This window comes from Staurois parvus, unplaced genomic scaffold (genome assembly GCF_062004578.1).
Source record: "Staurois parvus isolate SC_StPar_1 unplaced genomic scaffold, SC_StPar_1.0 ptg000014l, whole genome shotgun sequence".
In the NCBI taxonomy this organism is placed as follows: Eukaryota; Metazoa; Chordata; class Amphibia; order Anura; family Ranidae; genus Staurois; species Staurois parvus.
The window spans coordinates 4,447,900-4,471,526 of NW_028317810.1; the positions used below are offsets into that span (position 1 = coordinate 4,447,900).

General features: G+C 40.7%; 1 protein-coding gene across 2 annotated transcripts in view; it reads right to left on the reverse strand.

The window, feature by feature from the left end:
• The window catches only part of HECTD4 (HECT domain E3 ubiquitin protein ligase 4), a 241,288-nt gene that overhangs the window by 55,622 nt on the left and 162,039 nt on the right, over window positions 1-23,627 (reverse strand). For both annotated transcript variants that reach the window (XM_089676997.1, XM_089676993.1), the window contains exons 44-55: window positions 23,344-23,459; window positions 22,501-22,604; window positions 22,260-22,421; window positions 18,723-18,871; window positions 18,371-18,450; window positions 16,679-16,842; window positions 12,366-12,603; window positions 12,114-12,250; window positions 3,864-3,990; window positions 1,788-1,925; window positions 1,557-1,693; window positions 194-354 (exon numbers count right to left, since the gene is read on the reverse strand). In XM_089676997.1, coding sequence (XP_089533123.1) covers window positions 194-354; window positions 1,557-1,693; window positions 1,788-1,925; window positions 3,864-3,990; window positions 12,114-12,250; window positions 12,366-12,603; window positions 16,679-16,842; window positions 18,371-18,450; window positions 18,723-18,871; window positions 22,260-22,421; window positions 22,501-22,604; window positions 23,344-23,459 — 1,713 coding nt within the window. The remainder of the gene's footprint in view (window positions 1-193; window positions 355-1,556; window positions 1,694-1,787; window positions 1,926-3,863; window positions 3,991-12,113; window positions 12,251-12,365; window positions 12,604-16,678; window positions 16,843-18,370; window positions 18,451-18,722; window positions 18,872-22,259; window positions 22,422-22,500; window positions 22,605-23,343; window positions 23,460-23,627) is intronic.

Below are 23,627 nucleotides of genomic sequence, written 5' to 3' on the forward strand. Positions count from 1 at the left end.
AAAGGTCTTAGCTATAGATACACAACATTATTAATCATACGATTTGATCTTATTAACAGCTGTTGATGTATACAGTAGAAAAAGAGTTCCCCTTTTACTATATATCATTGGTACTGATTTCAATGTGAGAAATCTGCTTTCTTATTATCCTGCAATTTATAGATTGTGTTCTGATGGCACACAGCTGGGTTACCTGTGAATTTGGATGTTTGTGCTGTCCAAAGTGACTAGGCCATTAGTAGCCATTCTTCTGTACCCCACAGGCGGCCTCTCCAGCATGTCTATAGGATACCAATACCTCACCAGGACTCCTTCACTTCGCAGATATGTCTCTACTTGTACTAACTCATTAACCTGAATAACACAATGAAAATGAATGAACAAACAATCAATACAAATATGGAAAAAAAAAAAAAAACTATATATTTTAAGTTTGGCACAATGGGTATTGCCACTGCTCGGTTTTCTTCACTTTTCACATACAGGGGTTAGACAAAACAAATGGAAACACCACATGATTTGCAGGTGTGAAAGTGACAACATGTTTCACATTGAAAGCGGAAGTGATGTAACATTCTTTTGCCATTATGCCATATCTCAAGGTACAGTATCAAAGGTTATGATGGCATATACAGTTTCTGGGAAAATGTCGTCTGATCAGCATAAGCGTGGTTGACACGGTCAACTGGCCAAAATATACAAAAGGACATTGCGCAGGACTGTGACCCAGAATAAGAAAACAACTGTTGCAAAAGTGACTGCAGAGCTCAATCTCAGTCTTCACAGGATTAAGATTGAACTCTGAAGTCACTTTTGCAGCAGTTGTTTTCTTATTCCGGGTCACAATCCTGCGCAATGTCCTTTTGACTGTTACGGTCAGTTGACCGTGTTGACCGCACTTATGCTTATCAGATGATGTTTCCCTGTAAACTGTATATGCCGTCATAACGTTTGATACTGTAATTCGCAAATAAATTGGCAACTTCAGTCACAGAGGCACCAGCTAAGCGGGCACAAACAATCTGCCCTCTTTGAAGCTCAATAAGCTCTGACATGATATGAAAGTGAGGCTTCCCACCTGTTAGCTAGGTGTCTCATCATCACACAGAAGAAGCAAAAGAATGTTACAACACTAACGCTTTTAACACGAAACGTCGTCACTTTCACACCTGCAAACCATGTAGTGTTTCCATTTTTTATCTATACCCTGTAGTTTCCTGGCTGTCATCCACCAGCTTCAACACTTCGGTGAATCAAGACGAGCATATACAACCAGTAAAGTTTACATACTAAAGTCCAGCACATTTACAATTGAGGTCAGCAAGTTACCAGTAAAGCAGTAGGATGAGCGCAAGAGCATGTTGTTTGACATATTCGACTAGAATTTGCTTTTTTCTATCATGACAGGTAAGCTTTTATTACAGGAATGTACTTTTAAATAGAACTACAGTAGGAAAATTCACATGTAACAAATAGTCACTTCCACTTAAATTGTACAAACTTTTTGATGGGATAACGAGAAACCTCTACAAGCAACTTACTGTAGAACAACTCACCGAATCAACATCCAGAACCACCCCATGCAAGGAAAAGGTCTTCAGCATACCCCTGATTGCAAACTTTGGTAAAGCAGTTCCCACACCAGTGCTGGCAACGTTATTACTATCAGGAGACCGAATGACCACAGTAAGACCTAAACACAGCAATTAAAGATGATTCAATTAAAACATTTAGAAACACAGAGATCTCAGAGAAGCCAACTGACAATTTTCTTATGAAAACTATACCTTTGCGAACTTTGTCAATGGTGAATTTATTTGCCTCATCTTTAATATCTTCAATGGTGGGTAGATAAAGATCCCTGGGGATACCTCCATTCTCTTCATACAGAAATTCTACTGTCTGCCTGGCTATATCCACCATTCCTGTAATGCAAATAAACACTTTTATAGAGGCCACAAAGAAAAAAAAAAAGCCCAAAAAACAATTAGTTAGCCTAGTTTTACAATACGCTAGCAATTAAAAGTACTTGTTGTGGTCTGGTTAGGTTAAGAAAACATTTATCCCAACATCCCAAGTTCTTTTAAGCACTAAGTGAACACAAACAATGAAAGTCTTATATTTACTCCATTTTGGTCTGTTAACCAACTGATATTTTTTTAATTTATTGAACAGATATAACAATATCAGAGCTGTCCTGATTTCTGTGCACTCTGCTTGCATTAACTCAAGAAGTCTAATCAGCCCTCCCAGTTCTTATCTTAGATTACAGAACACCCCTATGTTGTGAAGATTAGCAGAGGTGGGAGGGTTTTTACAGTTTAGCAAAAGACAACAAGCTAGTGCTGAAACCATTTTTGTGTGGTTTCAGTCCAGCAAAGGCACTGTGTTGTGAGCTTACAAATAGGCACTGAGTGCACCTCCAGAAGACTGAAGGTATTTGTGTGTACTAGCATGTTCATTAAAAAAAACCCACGGAAACTTGCAGGCATTCCAGAGATGTAATAAATACATATATATATATATATATATATATATATTTTTTTTTTTAAACGGAATGATTTTGATATCCCTGTTAACTCAAAATGTGCAGACCAGTAGGCAGAAGCCAATCCCTGCTTACCTGCCCACGTCAGTGATAATGCACTGATGCACGAGGATCAGCACGATAGCCACTCAACTAGTATTTTTTTTGTGATTAATGGATGGTCACAATGGCACTTTATAAGTCCATGGTTGTATGAAATCAGACAATATTTTGTGTGTTATTATCACACCTATGATCCTATTATCATACAAAGTATTTTGTTTGTCTATATAATGTTAAAGCTGAAACCTGAAAAACTGTCCTTGCAGTAGGGCTGCGCCTATAGTGCAAGAGTTTTCTGTTTGTTTATGTCTAGGGAATGTTAAAAGCACTTTTACTTACTGATCATCTGCTTCCTTGTCCGACGGTGATCCCCTAAGCATTAGTGGTGGACTGTCCTTAGGGCATTTTTCTGTCCAATGCAGGGCTATAGATTCTGTGCATTAAATTTGGCAACATCAGGACCCTAGACCATCAAAGCATGGGGACCAGTCTAGCAGCACAAAGGAGCTGAGGACTGGGTAAGTAAATCTATTTTTGCAATGCGAAGTTAACCCTCATGGTGCAGGCACACCCGCATTGCAAAAGAGAATTTTTACATGTCCTGGAGTTCAGGTTCCAGTAAACTTGCCTTCTGAGACTGCTAGTTTTCTAGCAGTCACCAACTTGGAGCAAGCATGCAGTTTAGGTGGTCTCATCCGACTTTCCTTGTTGCATACATGCAAGTAACTAAGAAGGCACTGACATCTCTGGATCAGCATAACAGTCAACCTGCCACCTCCTGGGCATATCTCTATCTATTTCAGACAGGTTTATTGTGCTCCAGCAGAATAGCTTCCGTAGCTCTAATTCTGGACTCAGCTGGTTTCAGCCCCTTCAAGTGTAGAGTTGGAGCAACAACTATGCCGTATCCTCCCTTCCTCGTGCCAAATTACAGAAGCCTTTGTACTGCGTGAACTCATTCACAAAATACAAAGGCTTCTGTGAATGGGCAGCAGAGTGGAGGGAGGAGCATAGCAGCTGTTTGTGCTTCTCTCCTCTCTCACAGACTTGAGTGCATACTCTGACAAAGCCACAAACTTGTTGGATACAAATATTAGAGATAAGCCCATGATGCAGCAGGCAGCTATTCTGACTTAACTCATGGTGTGTCTGCACTTTTTAAAAAGTACTTACAGAAGTTACTGTATGATTTCCTCTTTTTAATGCAGCTTTAAATCAAAATATAAAAACACAGTCAAGATAAGAAATGTATGTCTGGTTGACCAATCCATACCAAGTTGTAAAGCTCCTTTAATCTGGTCCAGGCCCGACTTTCTTTCAGCCTCATTACGGAACCGTCTCCGAATGGTGGGAAATACTTTGGTCTCCCAGGCTTTCACTAGTAAGGCATAGTGGTCCTCCTACAAGATACAAAATAATGAGCCCAGGGTAAATGAAAGCTTCATGATGTGTCCAGCTTCTACTCCCTGCTACACCATGTATAAAGTTAACCACGAGAACCAGACCTTTTGTACTGGGAACACAAGTGCTGCTCCTCACAACCACTAAGCTAACCACATTTTGAATCATGAAGTTTAGTACATCTGGTCAGAAAAGAGCAGTTTACAATTAATAGCAATTCCCACCAAATTTGTTGAGCCTGTTTGCCAAACCTTTACTGTTGGTCCTGCTGGACTGCATTGAAATTTTTTTTCTGTTTTTCGTCTATACCATAATATATGACTGCAATGTTTTACAATATTATCTCAGTTATGTAGGGTTTTGATTATACAATCCTTAGTACCTTAGACTGTTTTTTGGTACTGTCCATATCTGTGTAACTAAGGGGTACCTCTTTCTTCCTCCCCTTTGTCCCCCCCCCCCCTTTTCCTACCTCTCCCATCCCGTTCCTTCTTCCCATCCCCCCTTCCCTCTCTCCATATCCCCCCCTCAATTATACATACTATAGTCAGTCATGTTACCCTGGGTTATCTTTAGCCACATTTTCCCAGGTCTAGGTTCTTCTGTTTGATGCTTCATATTTGACCTGTGGGTGATCGGGACTGGGGGTAGCTCCGTGCTCTGATCACATTACCCCATCTAGGCCTTTTAGTGCTATGTGCATGCACTGTTTAATACTTAGTGTATTTTTGTTTTTCTGGTTTCATAGTCTGCAATGAGTTTATGTTATACTGCTACCTGGCGGCATCTATCCCAACTCTTAATGTTGGTTTCATTCCACATCGCCTGACTGGGGCATGTTTTCAGCTTTAATGGGAACTTTCTCTCATCTTTTTTCCCCTCTCTTTCTATTACTCCTATATTTCCCCTCCTCTTTCTCTCCTAAATTGTGCGGGGTCCTAACTTCCCTCTGCAACTTTTCCATATGTTATGGTGGAACTGGCTTTCTTGACCTTGAACTGCCGGGGGTTTAATACCCCAGAGAAGCGGAGTCACATTTTGTACCATTTTCATTAATCCAAGATCAAAATACTATTACAGGAAACACATTTCTGATCGAACAGTGTCCCTGCCTTCCGCAACCTTTATTACTCCACCTGGTATCACTGTCCTAACCCACATGCCAAATCCAAAATCTATTGCCTTTCATAAATTCTTTGTTCTGGAAGTTTTGGACTCTCTCATAGATTCTGATGGGCATTTTATCTTTCTTGAATTGAAATTTCAATCTTCTATTTTTACAGTGGCAAATATCTACGCCCCAACCATGATCAAGATAACTTTCTTTCTGTAGTCCTATCCAGACTACCTTCATTTGGAGGTCCTCATTTCATTGTGGGCAGTAATTTCAACGTTGCTCTGTCCACCTCCATGGATACATCTACAGGAAAGTCCTCACTTTTCCACTCCTCATTATGTCATAATAAATCCCTCCTAAGCAAAGCTCAACTGGTTGACATTTGGGGTTTCCAGCATCCAACAGTGAGAGTTTTTGGCTATTATTCCATCGCCTGTAGAGCCTAAAGTAGGACTGTTTTTGTGTTTCCCAATAACTTCTCGATACCCCTCTTCGTACTTCCATAGGTCAGCTTTTATGGTCCAACCACGTCCCAGTCCATTTATCCCTAGGTCACCCACGCAAATCTCAACATGGTCCTTCCTGGCCCCTAAATGACAATTTCCTCAAAAGATACCCCTTGTGTGGCAGAAGTTTCTAGCACCATTCAGCATTTTATAGCAAATCACTCCTCTGATACTACAAATCCTCTTATTTAATGGGAAGCCCTTAAATGTGTCATTTGGGCCGGTTTTATTAAACACGGGGCTTTTTAAAGAAGGCTCAGGATGGAGAGATCTGCCACCTTCTGTCTCAAATCTTATTAGAATACACACACAAGCAGGATCTCGATCCTACTGTCTATGTTGACTTACCTAATGCCCACTGGGATTTGCTAAGGTTGTTAAATAGTTAGTCTGGCTGAAAAAAGACAAAAGTCATCCAGTTCAACCATAGAAGGAAAAAAAAAAAAGTTATAATCCTATACCCACAGTTGATCCAGAGGAAGGCAAAAAAACCCCCCAGCAAAGCATGATCCAGTTTGCACCTGCTGGGAAAAAAAATTCCTTCCTGATCTCCCGAGAGGCAATCAGATATTCCCAGGATAAACTTTACCTATAAATGTTAGTATCCAGTTATATTCTGTGTATCTAAGAAATAATCCAGGCCTTTTTTGAAGCAATCCACTGAGCTGGCCAGAACCAACTCTATTCCACATTTTCAAAGCTCTCACTGTGAAGAAACCTTTCCGTGTTTGGAGAATAAATTTCTTTTGCTCCAGACGTAAAGAGTGCCCCCTTGTCCTCTGTGATGACCTCAGGGTGAATAGCTCTACACCGAATTCACTATATGAACCACTGATGTATTTATACATGTTGATCACATCCCCCCTTAATCTCTTCTCAAGAGAATAAATTTGGTTCCTCTAATCTTTCCTCATAGCTGAGCTCCTCCGTGCCTCTTATCAGTTTGGTTGCCCTTCTCTGTACTTTCTCCAGTTCCCCAATGTTCTTTTTGTGAATTGGTGCCCAAAACTGAACTGTATATTCCAGATGAGGTCTTACTAATGATTTGTACAGGGGTATTATGATATCTTTCTCTCCGGAGTCTATACCTCTTAATACAAGAGAGGATTTTGCTCGCTCTCCACCATTGATTCCCCCAGTTGTACCCCCCCAATCCCCCAGTTGTACCCACCCATTAGACTCTTATTCTCTTATTGCTCGAGACAAAGCCTGCAATACCCATTATTCTATGGCCGATAAATGTGGACAGCATTTAGCCTGGTTACTGCACTCGTGGAACCCACAGCATTCTATTCCGTTTCACACCACCTCCGTTAATGCAAGGTTTATAATAATACAGGTATATCTTCTGCCTTTTTCAATTATTACTCTAATTAATAATTATTACTCCCTCTCTGCGCACTAAGACCACCTACTACCCTGATGAGATGTTGGAGTATATTCGGGATACCGCAATGCCCACTATTGACCCTCAAGTCACCTCTGATATGGAGGATTCCCTGTTGGAGATGGAATTTCTTTGTGCCATCAAAGGTTTAACACCGGGCAAATGCCCTGGACCAGACTGATTCTCACCCCGTTTATACAAAACTTTTGCCCCCTTTCTTGCCCCGATCAAGACAAAGGCATTAAATTCTATTGATGATTTTCACCTACCCTCTACACATCTACTGGCCACTAATATTTTTGTTCTTCCTAAGCTCAGCAAGGACCCGTCCCAGTGCAGCAGTTATCGCGCCCAATCTCGCTTCTTAATTTAGACTTCAAACATTTTGGGAAGGTGGTGGCTAACTGCCTTTCTCCGCCCCTACCTACTATTATTCATAAAGATCAGAGAGGGCTCATCAGTGGATGGGAAGCCCGGAATAACACTACCAAGACTATACATCTTATTTCTTATATCCGGCATCATGGCCTTTCAGTGCCTTCCGTCATTCAACGCAGAGAAGGAATTTGAAAGTTTTTACATTCATCCCTGGAACAGATCAGGTTAGGACATAATTTCACTTCTAAAGTCAGGACCTTATATTCACACCCTACTGCATTAGTGATAGGGAACAGCTCGCTTTCTGAGCTGTTTGCTATTTCCAATGGCACTTCTTTTTGTAATATTCACTGAGCATTTGGCCCAAGCAATTAGACAAAATAATGCCATAACGGGTATCCAACCTTCTTCCTTACACCATAAGCTCTCTTCATATGCAGACAATCTGTTGCTCTACATACAACAGCCCCACATCTCTGTTCCCTCTCTCCAGGCATTCGGTTCCTTTCGTAATTTCAAATTGAATATGTCTAAAACAGAGGCCTTAAATGTCTCTTTACCACTTCCTGTTATGGCCGAACTCCATTCCAGTTTTCCATTTCAATGGAAGCCCAAATGCATCTCTTAATTGGGCATTGTGGTTCCTTCTAATTTAGCTGATCTACACTCCATGGCCACTTTATTAAGTACACCTGTTCAATTGCTTGGTAGCACAAATTGCTAATCAGCCAATCACATGGCAGGAACTCAATACATTTAGGCATGTACAGTAGATGTGAATATTTACTTGGAACTAGCAAGGTGTACCTAATAAAGTGGCTGGTGATGGTTTATGGCCTTAATTATGCCCCTATAATGAAAATCCAGAAAGTTTTGGATGTAAGGGGTGCTTCCTCTATTCCTTGGTTTGGCTGAATAAAAACATTAAAGATGGACACTTTACCAAAACAGCTGTATATTTTTCAAACGGTTCCCATATTGGCGCCAAAGGCTTTTTTCCATTCTTTATGATCTCTCTCTATATTCTTTGAATTGAATCAAGGCTTCTCTAGATTGCGACATACTTTGCTTACTAAACTCCGAAGAGGCGTCGAACTCCGCAGTTATGAACTCTATCATTTCATTGCCTTGCTCTCTTGAATGTTGAAGTGGTTCCCTCTCCCCTTTCCCAAAGCTTCAACTATGGTAGAACAAGACCTGTCACCAAATGACCTAAGAGGCCTCCCATGGGGCTGTAAACACAACCTCCATCTACTATATTCTTCCCCATTGACGCTGGCCGTTCTCTGTAAATGGTACCAGCAGGGGCTTCTCCATCTTTTGTCATCAGACCCATCCCCTCTGACTCCTTTATTTGATAATCCTGCATTTCCCCAGGGTATGGGCATTCCCTCAGTGGGATCGTACTGCCGCTCAGATTGGCCTGTGGAACATGCATTTATTCATCACTTTACTGGTGAGCCAGTCTCTTGCTTAGGTCGAGGTGATTGGTTAACAACCATCCATTTGTCATCTTTTTGTAAGCACCTTTTTGCTCCTGCATTCATGCATTGCCCATGTCGGAGATTGGACAGTTATTATGCTCTTTCCGTGAGACACCTGGACACCTACTCTCCACACTTTATAGACTCCTCCTTTTCATTCTTCATGGAAATACTCAACATACACCAGGACATGGTCCACAGACCTGGGAAGGGATCTTTCTGCAGCTGATTGGCAAACCTTTTCTTTTTACACATAAATCCATTATCTCTTGTTGTGCCCAGTAAAAACTTTAAATCAGGGTACAGGGATCCTTTACCTCTGCATCGGAAGTTTCCCTCTACGCCTGCCAAATGTTAGAGATGAGAGGGTCATGAGAGGGGTTCCTATCTACATATTTGGTGGGACTGCTCTAAGATTAAGCCTTCTTGGACACAAGTTTTTGCTGTCTACAACAGTATCTATGTCGAGTCTTTGACCCCAATCCCCGAAATACTACTACTCTTCATGCTTCCGGGCTCAGTCGCATCTCAAAATGAGTCTACTGAGATTCTTCCTTTCCAAGGCCTGCAAATCAAACCATTAGATGGGAACAACACCCTAAATGGCCCTCTGGGTTTCCATGGTGAATGATACACATACAGGAGATGCTGGCAATGGACAGTGATACCATTGAGAAGTTTACCACCTTATGGTACATTTGGATCAATCTCTCCACATCCAACTACATGAAAGCCTTTCTTTTCCCCAACAGTAATGCTGAGGATATTTCACCCTAATCCGTTTCCGGTCTCATTTAGGGATGCCTACACCAGAGGATTTCCTTACATCCTTGAATCACATACCAGGTCCATTGTGGGTATGCCCCTTGTTTCACTATTTGGATGCCTTAGTGCTCACTCCTTTCTCTTTTCTTCCTGTTCTATCCCCTTCAATTTTACTCCCGCGTGGGGTGCCCGCTCTTTCCCTTTTCTTGATTCTGCTTGATTTCACCCTTACCTTTTTACTTTCTTAAACAATAACCTGGCATTATCTCTGGGAATAATTCCTTGGATTGTATATGGGTCCATTGCACTTTTATACAATCTTAAATTCAGGATGTGTTATGGGCTCAGGCTAACGTCGTAGAATACTTTTATCTATGACATGATACGTAATGTTCCCATGTACTTTTTCACTCCTTGTGATCCTTCTTCTCTATTATAGTACCCCAGATGTGACAGGTCCCAGAAGACTACGGGGCCATTCACACAGCGCAGCTCGCACATGCGCAGTGGGCACCCGGTTGTGAAGCCGCAAGCTGTCACAGCCGGGTACCCACACTAAAGATGCCGGCGCTAGGGAGTGAAAAAAGCAGCTAAAACCAGGAAGTGGTGAGGACACCGCTGGACCGAGGGACAGGTAAGTGGCTGTATTTTTAAAGTCAGCAGCTACAGTTTTTGTAGCTGCAGACTTTTTTTTTTCTTCAACTGGAACTCTACTTTAAGATCAAATTTTGGTCAAGTCCAGACTGCAGGAAGACCAGGATGTGAAACACAGAATTCTCTGGGACTACAATGTCTGTGTTCACATCATACAAATAAGGATTTCGAGTTACAAAAGCAAATTTTTCTGGAAGTGGCTTTTCTAGTACTGAGCAATGTGGGAATGACAGAGAGACAACCCTGTCCCTGTGTTAAAGTCAGTAACTGAAAAGGATGACCCTGAGACATAAGGTTTGACCTGTTTGGATGAGGCTTTGGATTGTCTCCTAGAAGTTTTAGTACCAGGTTGTGTACCAGGTTCTCCTGGACCAGTTTGGGGCAATGAGAATCACGGATTTCTTTTTCTCTATTTTGCAAAGCAGTCAAGGCAAAAAGTGCACTAAAGAAAAACCATAAATGACCTGAATAAAGGGTCCAGGCAATTATCAGAGCCTGTGATGCCAGTGTTAGAGGATCTTTGATCCTCGCTACAGACAGGGATAACTTCTTAAAAAAACTTCTTACATTTTACCGTTTTAAGATAAAGCAACAAGTACAGTGCTTCATTGTATAAGACAAGGTAAGGAACAACTTCGTTAAGAACCAGTACTCAATGAAAGCAATATAGTATTACAGGATGACAAAAGGTCAGTGCATAATTATTAGATGTGCTAAAAACATAGCTTACAAGTGTTACTAAAGTGACTATCACACTAAAATAAGCAATAGTTGTTTGCTGCAATCCAGGTCACCATGCAGTAAGTATTCTACAGGAATATTCCATTCCTGTCAAGCTCATTGGGGGACGATTCTCGACCGTTTTACCATTAGGTGATGGCACAGTAGCAAGTGTTATTTCAAGAAGCAAATTTCTATATCTCCTCACATTTGGACACCTGTGCATGGTAGCCAATCAGCTGTGCACAGCTACACCAGATTTTGCACTCTCCAGTTTTAGTAAATCAACCCCAGAGTGTTTTGATTTAGGTCAGCTGGAGTTTTGAGAAGCTGAATTTCATTCACATTTACTTTTAGGTTTTATTTTTATGATACCCCTAGTGAAGCTTGCGCTACTATAGAACAATGCAGTAACAGACTCAACAAAAACACATTCCTTTATATAGTTAGCAAATTCCTGCATGTCTAAATGCCATTTCCTTTCTGACTGATCCCTCTTAAAAGAAACTGGTAGTGAGAAAAATACAGAGTCAGTGATCTAGAACTACTAGTCTACATACATGGTCAGTGTCTCATTGTACTGAAGCCACTGGATTAGCACGATAGACAGGCAACCAACATTTTAGAATGAGAAGCAAGCACAGGGACTAAGATCATATAATTACTTCAAGTGTTAGCTTAAGCCAGTTTCTCTGTGCATTGTTTCTGTCAAGAAAAAAAAGTTTAGGAGATTGTTTTTTTGACCAATCAGGGAAAACTGCCAGGTTATCGTGAAAGAATAACCCCTCATCCAATGATCATCTCATTCCCCCACAGCTCTGTACCTCTGCCAGGAGGCAAACCCCTTTTAATCTGTGTCATAGGATATCCTCATGAAATGTCTCAGAGCACTGCAACCTGGAAGAAATGGGAAGAGATTACATGCTCTCCCATTCTAGGATGTACCCACACCAAAAAACATCTGATGGCTCTAAAGAAGCAACAGAGCAGTGAAAGAGAGCAAAGAAGATAAGTATCAGTAGGTGAGGGCTGTCCTTTCAAGAAACAGGTACCTTGTCCTAAATGGACCAAGGAAAAGGTTCTCTTAAAACTGTATAAGAAGATATCTAACCCGTGGCATATCGTCATCATCATCATCATCACTCTCATCATCTGCAATTGGGGGAGGATGTGGATCAGGACCAGATGTAATAAAGTTTTCATAGCTCAGCTCCACCTTATATCGACAGCAGGCATCGCTGTCATACTCTGGAAAAGAAAAAAAAAAGAAAAGAAGATATGGCTCAGTATGCGATGGATAAAAAAAAAAAAGACTAACAATACCATACGTACGTCTAGTGCCTATCAAACATATATTGCTTACGTTGCAGGACAGTAGCTGCTGCAGCAATGCGGCAGGGAGGACCGTGATTCCCAGGGTCTGATGCTATGCTTGTGCCAGCGTCATTGTCACTGTCAGAGGCCATGGCAAATGGTAGTGCTTCAAAGTTTGCACTTATCTCTTCAGCCAAGTCAATGCACAAATCTGCAGCATTGCGATGAGCCTGGCCCTCAGCAAAAGCAAACTGACGTGATCCAAAGTTAGCCCGAATTTTTGTATTCTGTGAAAATAAAGTGAAAGAAAATCAGTAAATTCTGGTTATAAGAAAAGGACAGTGCCATTTTATGATTACGATAAATGAACTTCAAGTGGACTAAAGTCCCTCTTTATGAATTACCAGTAGCAAGACCTGGTCCACACCTGAGCGGGTGCAGAGATCACAGCGGTTCCCACACCTGCAACCACATTATGCTGCTCTGTAGAGAGCACCCTCTCGCATCTGTGTGTGTATACAGTCTACACACCCCTACTAAAATGTCAGGTTTCTGTGATGTAAAAAAATGAGACAAAAGGTAAATCATTTCAGAACTTTTTCCCCCTGTAATGTAACCTATAAACTATACAACTCAGTTGAACAACAAACTGAAATCTTTTAGGTGGAGGGAAGTAAGAATAAACTAAAATAATATGGTTGCATAAGTGTGCACACCCTTAAACTAATACTTTGTTGAAGCACCTTTTGATTTGATTCCAGCACTCAGTCTTTTCGGGTATGAGACTATCAGCATGGCACATCGTGACTTGGCAATATTTGCACACTCTTCCTTAAAAAACACTCCAAATCTGTCAGATTGCAAGGGCATCTCCTGTGCACAGCCCTCTTCAGATCACCCCACAGATTTTCGATCAGATTCAGGTTTGGGCTCTGGCTGGGCCATTCCAAAACTGTAATCTTTTAGTGAAGCCATTCCTTTGTTGATTTTGATGTATGCTTTGGGTTGTTGTCATGCTGAAAGATGAATGTTCAGATTTCTAGCAGAAGTCTAAAGGTTTTGTGCCAATATTGACTGGTATTTGTTCATAATTCCCTCTACCTTGACTAAGGCCCCAGTTCCAACTGAAGAAAAACAGCCCCAAAGCATAACGCTGCCACCACCATGCTTCACTGTTGGTATGGTGTTTCTTTTGGTGATGCCCAGTGTTGTTTTTGCACCAGACATATCTTTTGGAATTATGGCCAAAAAGTTCAATCTTGATTCCATCAGACCATATCACATTTTCCACATGCTTTTGGGAGACTTCAGATGGGTTTTTGCAAAATTTAGCTGGCTTGGATGTTTTTCTTTGTAAGAAAAGGCTTCCATCTCGCCACGCTACCCCATAGCCCAGACATATGAAGAACACGGGCGATTGTTGTCACATGTACCACACAGCCAGTACTTGCCAGATATTCCTGCAGCAACTTTCATGTTGCTGTAGGCCTCTTGGCAGCCTCAAGGACCATTTTTTTTCTCATCTTTCCATCAATTTTGGAGGGACGTCCAGTTCTTGGTAACGTCACTTTTGCACCATATTTTCTTCACTTGATGATGACTGGTCTTCACTGTGTTCCATGGTATATCTAACGCCTTGGAAATTATTTTGTACCGTTCTCCTGACTGATACCTTTTAACAATGAGATCCCTCTGATACTTTGGAAGTTCTCTGCAGACCATGGCTTTTGCTGTAGGATGTGACTAAGAAAATGTCAGAAAATACCTACTAGAACAGATGAAGTTTATTTGGGGTTAATCAGAGGCACTTTAAATGATGGCAGGTGTGTACTGACTCCTATTTAACAAGATTTTAAATGTGATTGCTTAATTCTGAACACAGCTACATCCCCAGTTATAAGAGGGTGTGCACACTTATGCAACCACATTATTTTAGTTTTTATGTTTACTGCCCCACCCCCTAAATGGTTTCAGTTTGTTTTTCAATTGAGCTGTACAGTTTTTATAGGTCACATTAAAAAGGTGGACAAAGTTCTGAAATGATTTATCTTTGTCTCATTTTTTTACATCACAGAAACAGGGGTGTGTAGACTTTTTATATCCACTGTGTATACATATACATACAGTGCCTTGAAAAAGTATTCATACCCCTTGAAATTTTCCACATTTTCTCATGTTACAACTAAAAATGTAAAAGGTATTTTATGTGATAGACCAACTCAAAATGGCACATAATTTTGAAGTGAAAGGAAAATGATAAATGGTTTTCAACATTTTTTACAAATAAATATCTGAAAAGAGTGGCATGCATTTGTATTCAGCCCCCTTTACTCTGATACCCTTAACTAAAATCTAGTGGAACCAATTGCCTTCAGAAGTCACCTAATTAGTAAATAGAGTCCACCTGTGTGTAATTTAATCTCAATATAAATACAGCTGCTCTGTGAAGCGTTCAGAAGTTTGATAAGAGAAGATTAGTAAACAAACAGCATCATGAAGGCCAAGGAACACACCAGACATGTCAGGGATAAAGTTGTGGAGAAGTTTAAAGCCAGGTTAGGTTATAAACTATATCCCAAGCTTCAAACATCTCAGGGAGCACTGTTCAATGCATCATCTGAAAATGGAAAGAGTATGGCACAACTGCATACCTACCAAAACATGGCTGTCCACCTAAACAGACAGGCCAGGCAAGGAGAGCATTAATTAGACAAGCAGCCAAGAGGCCCATGGTAACTCTGGAGCAGCTGCAGAGATCCACAGCTCAGGTGGGAGAATCTGTCCATAGGAAAACTATTAGTCGTGCACTCTACAAATCTGTCCTTTATGGAAGAGTGGCAAGAAGAAAGCAATTGAGAACCATAAGAAGTCCAGTTTGCGAGAAGCCATGTGGGGGACACAGCAAACATGTGGAAGAAGGAGCTCTGGTCAGATGAGACCAAAATTGAAGCCTATAAGCAAATACTATGTGTGGCGGAAAACTAACACTGCATATCATCCTGAACCCACCATTCCCACCGTGAAACATGGTGGTGGCAGCATCATGTTGTGGGGATGCTTTTCTTTAGCACGGACAGGGAAGCTGGTCAGAGTTAATGAAAAGATGGATGGAGCCAAATACAGGGCAATCTTAGAAGAAAACCTGTTAAGAGTCTACAAAATACTTGACTGGGACAGAAATTCACCTTCCAACATGACAACGACCCTAAATATCATCCAGAACTACAATGGAATGGTTAAGATCAAAGCATAATCATGTGGTATAATGGCCCAGTTAAAGTCCAGACCTAAATCAAACTGACTTGAAAATTGCTGTTCACAGAAGCTCTTCATCCAATCTGACAGAGCTTGAGCTATTTTATAAAGAAGAATGGGCAAAAATTTCACTCTCTAGATGTGCACAGCTGGTAGAGACATACCCAAGAAGACTTGCAGCTGCAATTGCAGCAGAAGGTGGTTCTACAAAGTATTGACTTGGGGGGGCTGAATAAAAATGCACATCACAAATTTTGAAAACCATTTATCATTTTCCTTCCACTTCACAATTCTGTGCCATTTTGTGTTGGTCTATCACATAAAATACATTTACGTTTTTGGTTGTAACATGACAAAATGTGGAAAATATCACAGGGTATGAATACTTTTTCAAGGCACTGTATATACATACATATTAAAGTGGGGAGGAACTGATGGACTGCCTAGTTTTCAGAGTTTCTAAAGTTAAAACTGCCATAATTGAAAAACGGGTCACTTTACAAAACACCCTTAGAACCATGTCACGAGGACTTTACAAAGACTGTTCTCTGCCCATAGATTGCTAGTAAATTACAAAATCAGCATGGAAAGGTATATTTCACCTTCATATGCTGCACTGAGAATTATAGCGGAGTCATAAATCACTTAAACATGTGCATCCCCCATATCAGCCTCTCTCAACCAGGGCTCCTCCAGAGGTTACTAGGATTCCTTGAGCAATGGCACAATTTGCCACCTATACACATTAACAGCTGACACCAAAGATCGTTTTTGCCATTTCTTAGGATGAATTCTTCCAACTGACCACAAGTTTAAGGAGCATTCTCTCCCACTGACCAGAATACCAATAATCAGTTATTTCAAGGTTTACTACATGTTAAAAAGCTTGGAAAAGGCTGCCCAAGATCCTGACATTGACTCCTGGTTTTAGGACATATTTGAACCTTGGAACATGTCAATATACACCAGGGTCAATCTACCTGAAAAGGTTTATATTTATAATGCAAATCCTGAAGAGGGTCACAGAATGGAGCATAGGAAAGAAATGTCAGTAAAAGCAGACTCAAACCATCTTCCTTTTGCAAGAAGCAAAGCCACCATTGTTACCTTTTTCTGAATATGTACAACTGGCCACATCCCTCCAGATACATCTTCTAAGAATGGAGAAAGCCTTTGGCCACAGTAGGTGAAATAAACTCGGCCTTTAGCAGGCTGACCCGGAGGTGGCGGTGTGCCGTCTGTTCTCTCCCAGCCTATTCCTGCGACATCACCTGAAATGCACAAATCACAGCTTATGCCAAGGAGTCAGACAAGGTAAGTGAAGCTAAATAATGAGGCAGACAGAATTTTTATCAATAACCCTGCACAGTTAAGAATGGAACACAATATTCCCATGTGTTTTTTGACAAATTTGCAAATATCGCCGTTTTGCCACATCCTTGTGCCTTAAAAGGACATCCAACATAGAACACCACATCGCAGGGAAAAGTTACGGGAAAGAAAACAAACAGTTCTTTAACCACCTTCCGCCTGCCCTATAGTACAATGAAGGGCGCAAGGTAGTTCTCTCGTTCTGATAGGACGTCATATGACGTCCTACCATTCTCACTGCACATGCGTGGCTCAGGAACTCAGCAGGTAGGTTGCTCCAAACATCTTGGAGAACTAACCACAGATCTTCTGTGGATGTAGGCTGGCTCAAATCCTTCTCTTTATGTAATCCCAGACAGACTTCATGACATTGAAATCAGGGCACTGTGGGGGAAAACCATCACTTCCAGGACTCCTTGTTCTTCTTTACACTAAAGATAGTTCTTAATGACATTGACTGTATGTTTGGGGTCATTGTCCTGCTACAGAATAAATTTGGGGCCAATCACACGGCTCCCTGATGGTATGGCATGATGGATAAGTATCTGTCTGTATTTCTCAGCATTGATCCTGACCATATCTCCAACTCCATTTGTCTGTAGCAAATGAGTGTCTGCAGGAAACAATGAAGAATGGTGGAGGTTCTTTGAATGTTTCGGGCTACATTTCTGCAAAATTAGTTGAAGATTTGGTCAGGATCAATGGTGTTCTCAATGCTGAGAAATACAGGCAGATACTTATCCATCATGCCATACCATCAGGGAGATGTGTGATTGGCCCCAGATGTATTCTGCAACAGGACAACGATCCCAAACATACAGCCATTGTCATTGATAACTATCTTCAGTGTAAAGAACAACAAGGAGTCCTGGAAGTGATGGTTTTGCCCCCCACAGAGCCCTGATCTCAACATCAACTAGTCTGTCTAGGATTACATGAAGTGACAGAAGGATTTGGGGCAGCCTACATCCACAGAAGATCTGTGGTCAGTTCTTCAGGATGTTTGGAACAACTTACCTGCCAAGTTCTTTCAAAAACTGTGTACAAGTGTACCTAGAAGATTTGAAGAACTAATGCTGTTTTGAAGGCAAAAGGTGGTCAAATGAAATATTGATTTGGACTTCTTTCCTGATCATTTACATTCCAACTTGTTCATCGATAAAAATAAAGTATTAACACTTATTTATGAAACCATTCTTCATTTACAGCATTTTTTCACATCTGCCCAAGACTTTTGCACGTACTGTGTGTATGTATGTATGTATGAGATATATATGTATGAGAGATATATATATATATATATATATATATATATACACACACACACACATATATATATCTCAATGTACATAAATATAATTATTGACATGCTGTTGGAAAATATTAATGGGATAGAAGTTTAAAAAAAAACAAAAAAACATATCTTACCTGGCAATAGAGCCACATCTAAACGCACACTCTTCCACTGCAATAGGCTAGATCCATTGTAATGTACAGCTCGTCCATTGCTAACAAAACATATAAAAATTGGATCATATGAAAACCAACACATTTGGGTTTCATTCTTAAACCCCAACATAATCTTTGATCATCCCTTTATAGCTTTCCCAACTGTAAATCTACATAGAGAGGTGATTGTTATTTAGTTGTTATTCCTTACTAAAAAGTACTTCTTGCTTTTCACACTATCAAATGCTTTATGATAAATCCATGTTTTAAATATTATGCATTGTATCATTTCTTTAGTTATTCAGAACAACTTGGGCACAGTAACACTTACTTGTGAAACAGGCATGTACCAACGGGGTTAGTCCAGGCGCCATCTCGTTTTTCTGCTTCTGTTGCAAAGCCAAATGACACAATTGGGCCTGTGTCATCATCTACGTCTCCGTAAGAAACTATTTCAACTTCCCAGTAAAATGATGGAGCCTGAACAAATCATAACCAAGAGTGTAAAACATGGAAAAAAGAAAAAAAAAAAAAGATCTCATTGTATACATTGTATATAACTATATGGTTTTAACAAGGGTACCAATGACATAGCTGTATGTCTGCACAATATCCCCATCATGACGTATGGCCAAAAAGTCAGGGGAAATGCCTTAACAGAAAAAAAAAATGTTGCTGCAATGCAAAGCTCTCCAAAGTACTTGCAAATTGCAATGTATCCTATGACCTCTGTACACTGCCCTACATACTACTGACCTCCTTGTTGTTCAGGTACATCTCCACTACTCAAAGGTTGGCTACACCATGATGCAAAGTATGTCAATCTGTGCAGCAGCTCTTAATGCAGCATGCCATACCTTTTCTGCTGACCTTTTGTTTGACTCCTAACTCTACATTACTTACTCTTGATCCCCGAACTCTGCATGGCCTACTCCTGCCCCCTGCATTTTACTTCCACTGACGCCAAAGTGATTTTTCCTCCCCCTAACATAAAAAGCATTTCTTTCCTCCCACTGACCAATGACACGGGCCAGTTTTTTTTCCCCACTAAACAATGAAGCAGGGCATTTTGACTATCACTGACCAATAACACCAGGCATGTGGCTCCTACAGAACACAAACAGGTCTTTTTGTGTTTCTCCTTCTGAACAATGATGCCAGGCATTATTTTTCTCCCACGGACCACCCATGTCAAGACATTTTTTCCCTTCCATTGACCAGCAATGTAAGGGACACCATTACATTGTTTTAACCACTGCAATCTATATGCTGTATGTTACACTCTCCTGCTCAAATAGCTCAGTAGTAATACAAGGACTGCGGCAAACTTGTGCAGGGTATAATGTGTGTACATACTTTATTTAACCACTTGTCTACAGGGCACTTTTACCCCCTTCCTGCTCAGGCCAATTTTCAGCTTTCAGTGCTTTCGCACTTTGACAATTGCGCACTTGTGCAACACTGTACCCATATGAACTTTTTATCATTTTTGTCACACAAATATTGCTCTCTTTTGGTGGTATTTATTCACCACTGGGTTTTTGTTTTGTTTCTTAAAGGCTGCTCTGATGAGGCAGCACTGGTGGGCATTGATGAGGAGGCACTGATATGCAGCACAAATGGGTAGCACTGATGGGTGGCACTGCAGGGCACTTTCGTGGCTGCACTGATAATCAGTGCAGATGTCTTCTTTGACAGTTGCCGGTTATCGGTAGTACTTTCCTTACGCTGTGACAGCATGAGGAAAGTACTGCTGATAACTGGCAAGTGTATTTACATGGCGATTACATGGTAAAAGGCCACTGTGATTGGTCTTTTACCATGTTATGTGATCAGCTGAGGGTAAAGGTGATGGACTGGCCAAGCATGTCTCCAGACCTAAACCCTATTGAGCATCTGTGGGGCATCCTCAAACGGAAGGTGGAGGAGTGCAAGGTCTCTAACATCTGCCAGCTCCATGATTTCATCATGGAGGAGTGGAAGAGGACCTCACTGGCAACCTGTGAAGCTCTGGTGAACTACATGCCCAGGAGGGTTAAGGCAGTGCTGGAAAATAATGGTGTCCAGACAAAATATTGACACTTTGGGCCCAATTTGGACATCGTCACTTAGGGGGTATACTCACTTTTGTTTAGACATTAATGGCTGTGTTGAGTTCTTTTGAGGGGACAGCAAATTTACACTGTTATACAAGCTGTACACTCACTACTTTACATTGCAGCAAAGTGTCATTTTTTCAGTGTTGTCACGTGAAAAGATAGAATAAAATATTTATAAAAATGTGAGGGGTTTACCCACTTCTGTGAGATACTGTAGCTATTCTGCCAGTCTAGCTTGCTGGTAGTCCTGGCCTGTGGCCATGCCCCTCTAATGCATTTTTCCCCAATAGGGGTGAAATGCAATAGAGGGGCAAGACACCAGGCAGAGACTACCAGCAAGCTAGTTTGGTGGAATAACCATCAGTGATGTGATGTCATCAGAGTGCTGCCTTCTTTGAATGTTTGCTGTGAAACACAGAGCAGGGATGGGCTCCTGAGACAAGCAGCTGGTTTTCTGCTGACTGGAGATCAAAGTCTTGAGCTGTTCTCAGCATTGATCCTAGGTCTCTGGGATCTTCCACAGTGAACACAGAAAGCAATCCACAACTCTGCCCCAAGCTACATCCCCAACCTAGTCTCAAAATTTCTCCCAAACTGTCCTCTTCACACCTCTCAAGGCCTCCTGCTTTAGCTCCTTTGTCACCTCCTCCCATCCTCTGAAACGCCCTTATCCAATCTCTCTGGCCATCTTGTATTCTGTCCACCTTTAGCCTCTACATAAAAATGCACCTTTCTCCATAAACTCCAGCCCATACACCTATTACCTTTTTGAATCACTTGCCCCTTCACATTATATTGTAAATTCATGAACAGGGCCATCATAACCATGTTGCCTTCAATTATTTGAAACTGCATTGTACCCTTTTTACTTGCAAAGCGCTGCACCAACTGTTGGTATTGTATAATTCCTACAATAAAAACAGCCAGTCTCCAAAGCTGAAATGTGGAAAATGCTTGGAAACATACCTTACATTATTATCACCTGACAATAAGATTTAACCACTTGCCTACTGGGCACTAATACCCCCTTCCTGCCCAGGCCAATTTTCAGCGCTGTCGCATTTTGAATGACAATTGCGCGGTCATGCAATATTGTACCCATATGAAATTTTTATAATTTTTTTTCACACAAATAGAGCTTTTTTTGGTGGTATTTAATCGCAACTGGGCGTTTTATTTTTTGCACTATAAACAAAAAAATAGAAAAAAAATTAAAAAAAAAAAAGGTTTTCTGTGTTTCTATCATACAATGATGGGCACTGACTGGTGGCACTGCTGGGCACTGATCATCAGTGCCGATCTGTTCTCTGACAATTGACAGTTATGAATTACTATGGGGGATGAATTACTATATGGGGGATGAATTACTATATGGGGGATGAATTACTATGGGGGATGAATTACTATATGGGAGATTAATTACTATGCTTACTATGGGGGAATATTGCTATACTTACTATGGATGACACATACGCATCATTCATCTACTCTTGGTCCGGCCCCCGGGTCCAATATATGAACCCATTGCGGCCCTCAAGTCAAAAAGTTTGCCCACCCCTGCACTAGACAGAAGAGTGAAGAGGAGATATATATATATATATATATATATATATATATATATATAAAATAACACACAAGGCTCTTAATTATTAGTCAAAAAAATTACTACCTCTCTTCAAGTCAATAAAGATGGCAATATTACTGTAAAATACTTTTTATGAAAAAGATACAAATTTCACAGAAATGAAAGTCAATTTATACATTCTTACTTGCACTGGTACAGGTGATGATGCATAGATAAAGGTTCCCCGTGGTAAACCTCCCCCTGCGCTTGGGTCTGCTAGGAAAGTTACAGCTGTCAGATGTGATGAAAACATGCAGGCCCTCACTGGAGGGAAGACACGGGATGGACACCAGGTGATCTCTTTAGGCTGTAAAAGATGAGAAAAGGTAAAAGACCTGACATTTACACCAAGAGCAAATTCTAAGACCAAAACGCAAACGTCTAACCTGTCTTCGCTCAGTCTGAAGAGGTGGTGGTGGAGGACGGGCACAATCACGATAAAGCATGCGTAGCCTCTCACACTGTACCTCCACCACTGAGAGGCGCTCACCTGTCATGCAACAAATATTACATTAGTGAGTCTCTAGCTGTGAGGTTAGCCTATATTTCCTAAAAACCCTAAAAGAGATTAGAGCCTTTTCATGGCAGCACTTTATAAAAATGTTTTCCTAAATTAAAATGACTGTCATTGATTTATGCTAAACAGTCATGTAAAATATATATACATAGGGTGTTTTCCTGGAATGTCTAGAATGCACCCTAAAAATGTACATGTATTGCATATATTTTAATTTCTCTGTGTGACAATGGTCAGCCTTTATTTATGTAAAACCGTTAACAAAGAGGAACAAAACTGTTGCTGCAACTGCTTACGAAGTGTGAGCTAGAGATCAGCTTCAATTTGTTGGTGTATCTTAATCTGCTAGTGCATCTAACACTACCATCCGCCAGAATAACAATTCTGCTGTTCAAAGGTGTCTCTGGTGCTCCGTCATCCTGAGTGAAGGCACTCTAATACAGGAGGTGTGTCACTGTTACCAAGTGAAAGCAGAAGGGAAGAAAGAATAAAAAAAAAAAAAAGAAACCTAATGCAGCCACCACATCTAAGGATTGGTTAGCTGAAAAATATTGTAAGTTTGGTTCTGGGTTTAATACCGCATTAACATTACAGAACAAATTCAGGTGAATGGGACTAAGTACTACTAGCTAAGCCAGTAGCATTTTAATAACTACTCATTCTCCTGTATTATAATGTATTTTTTTCTGATCTAATACGTTTCAGTACTCACCTGGACTACATTCCTGTGCCACCAAATTTAGCACTTCTACGGCAGCAGGGCACTGCTGTATAAACTCTTCACAGAAGGAACTGTCTTCTAACAGCTGTGCCATGACCAGACAAGCTCTGACAGAGTAAAAGATAAGATATGGTTGCTCATTACAACAAAACAGAAACAAATGTAAATTTAACTAAAAGTTATAACAATTCCCAATAATACTTTTTTCTATCATCTGGTACACCCTAGTAATAAAAAGCACAAATTATGTTTTAAGTGAATATCTTCTATTTGTC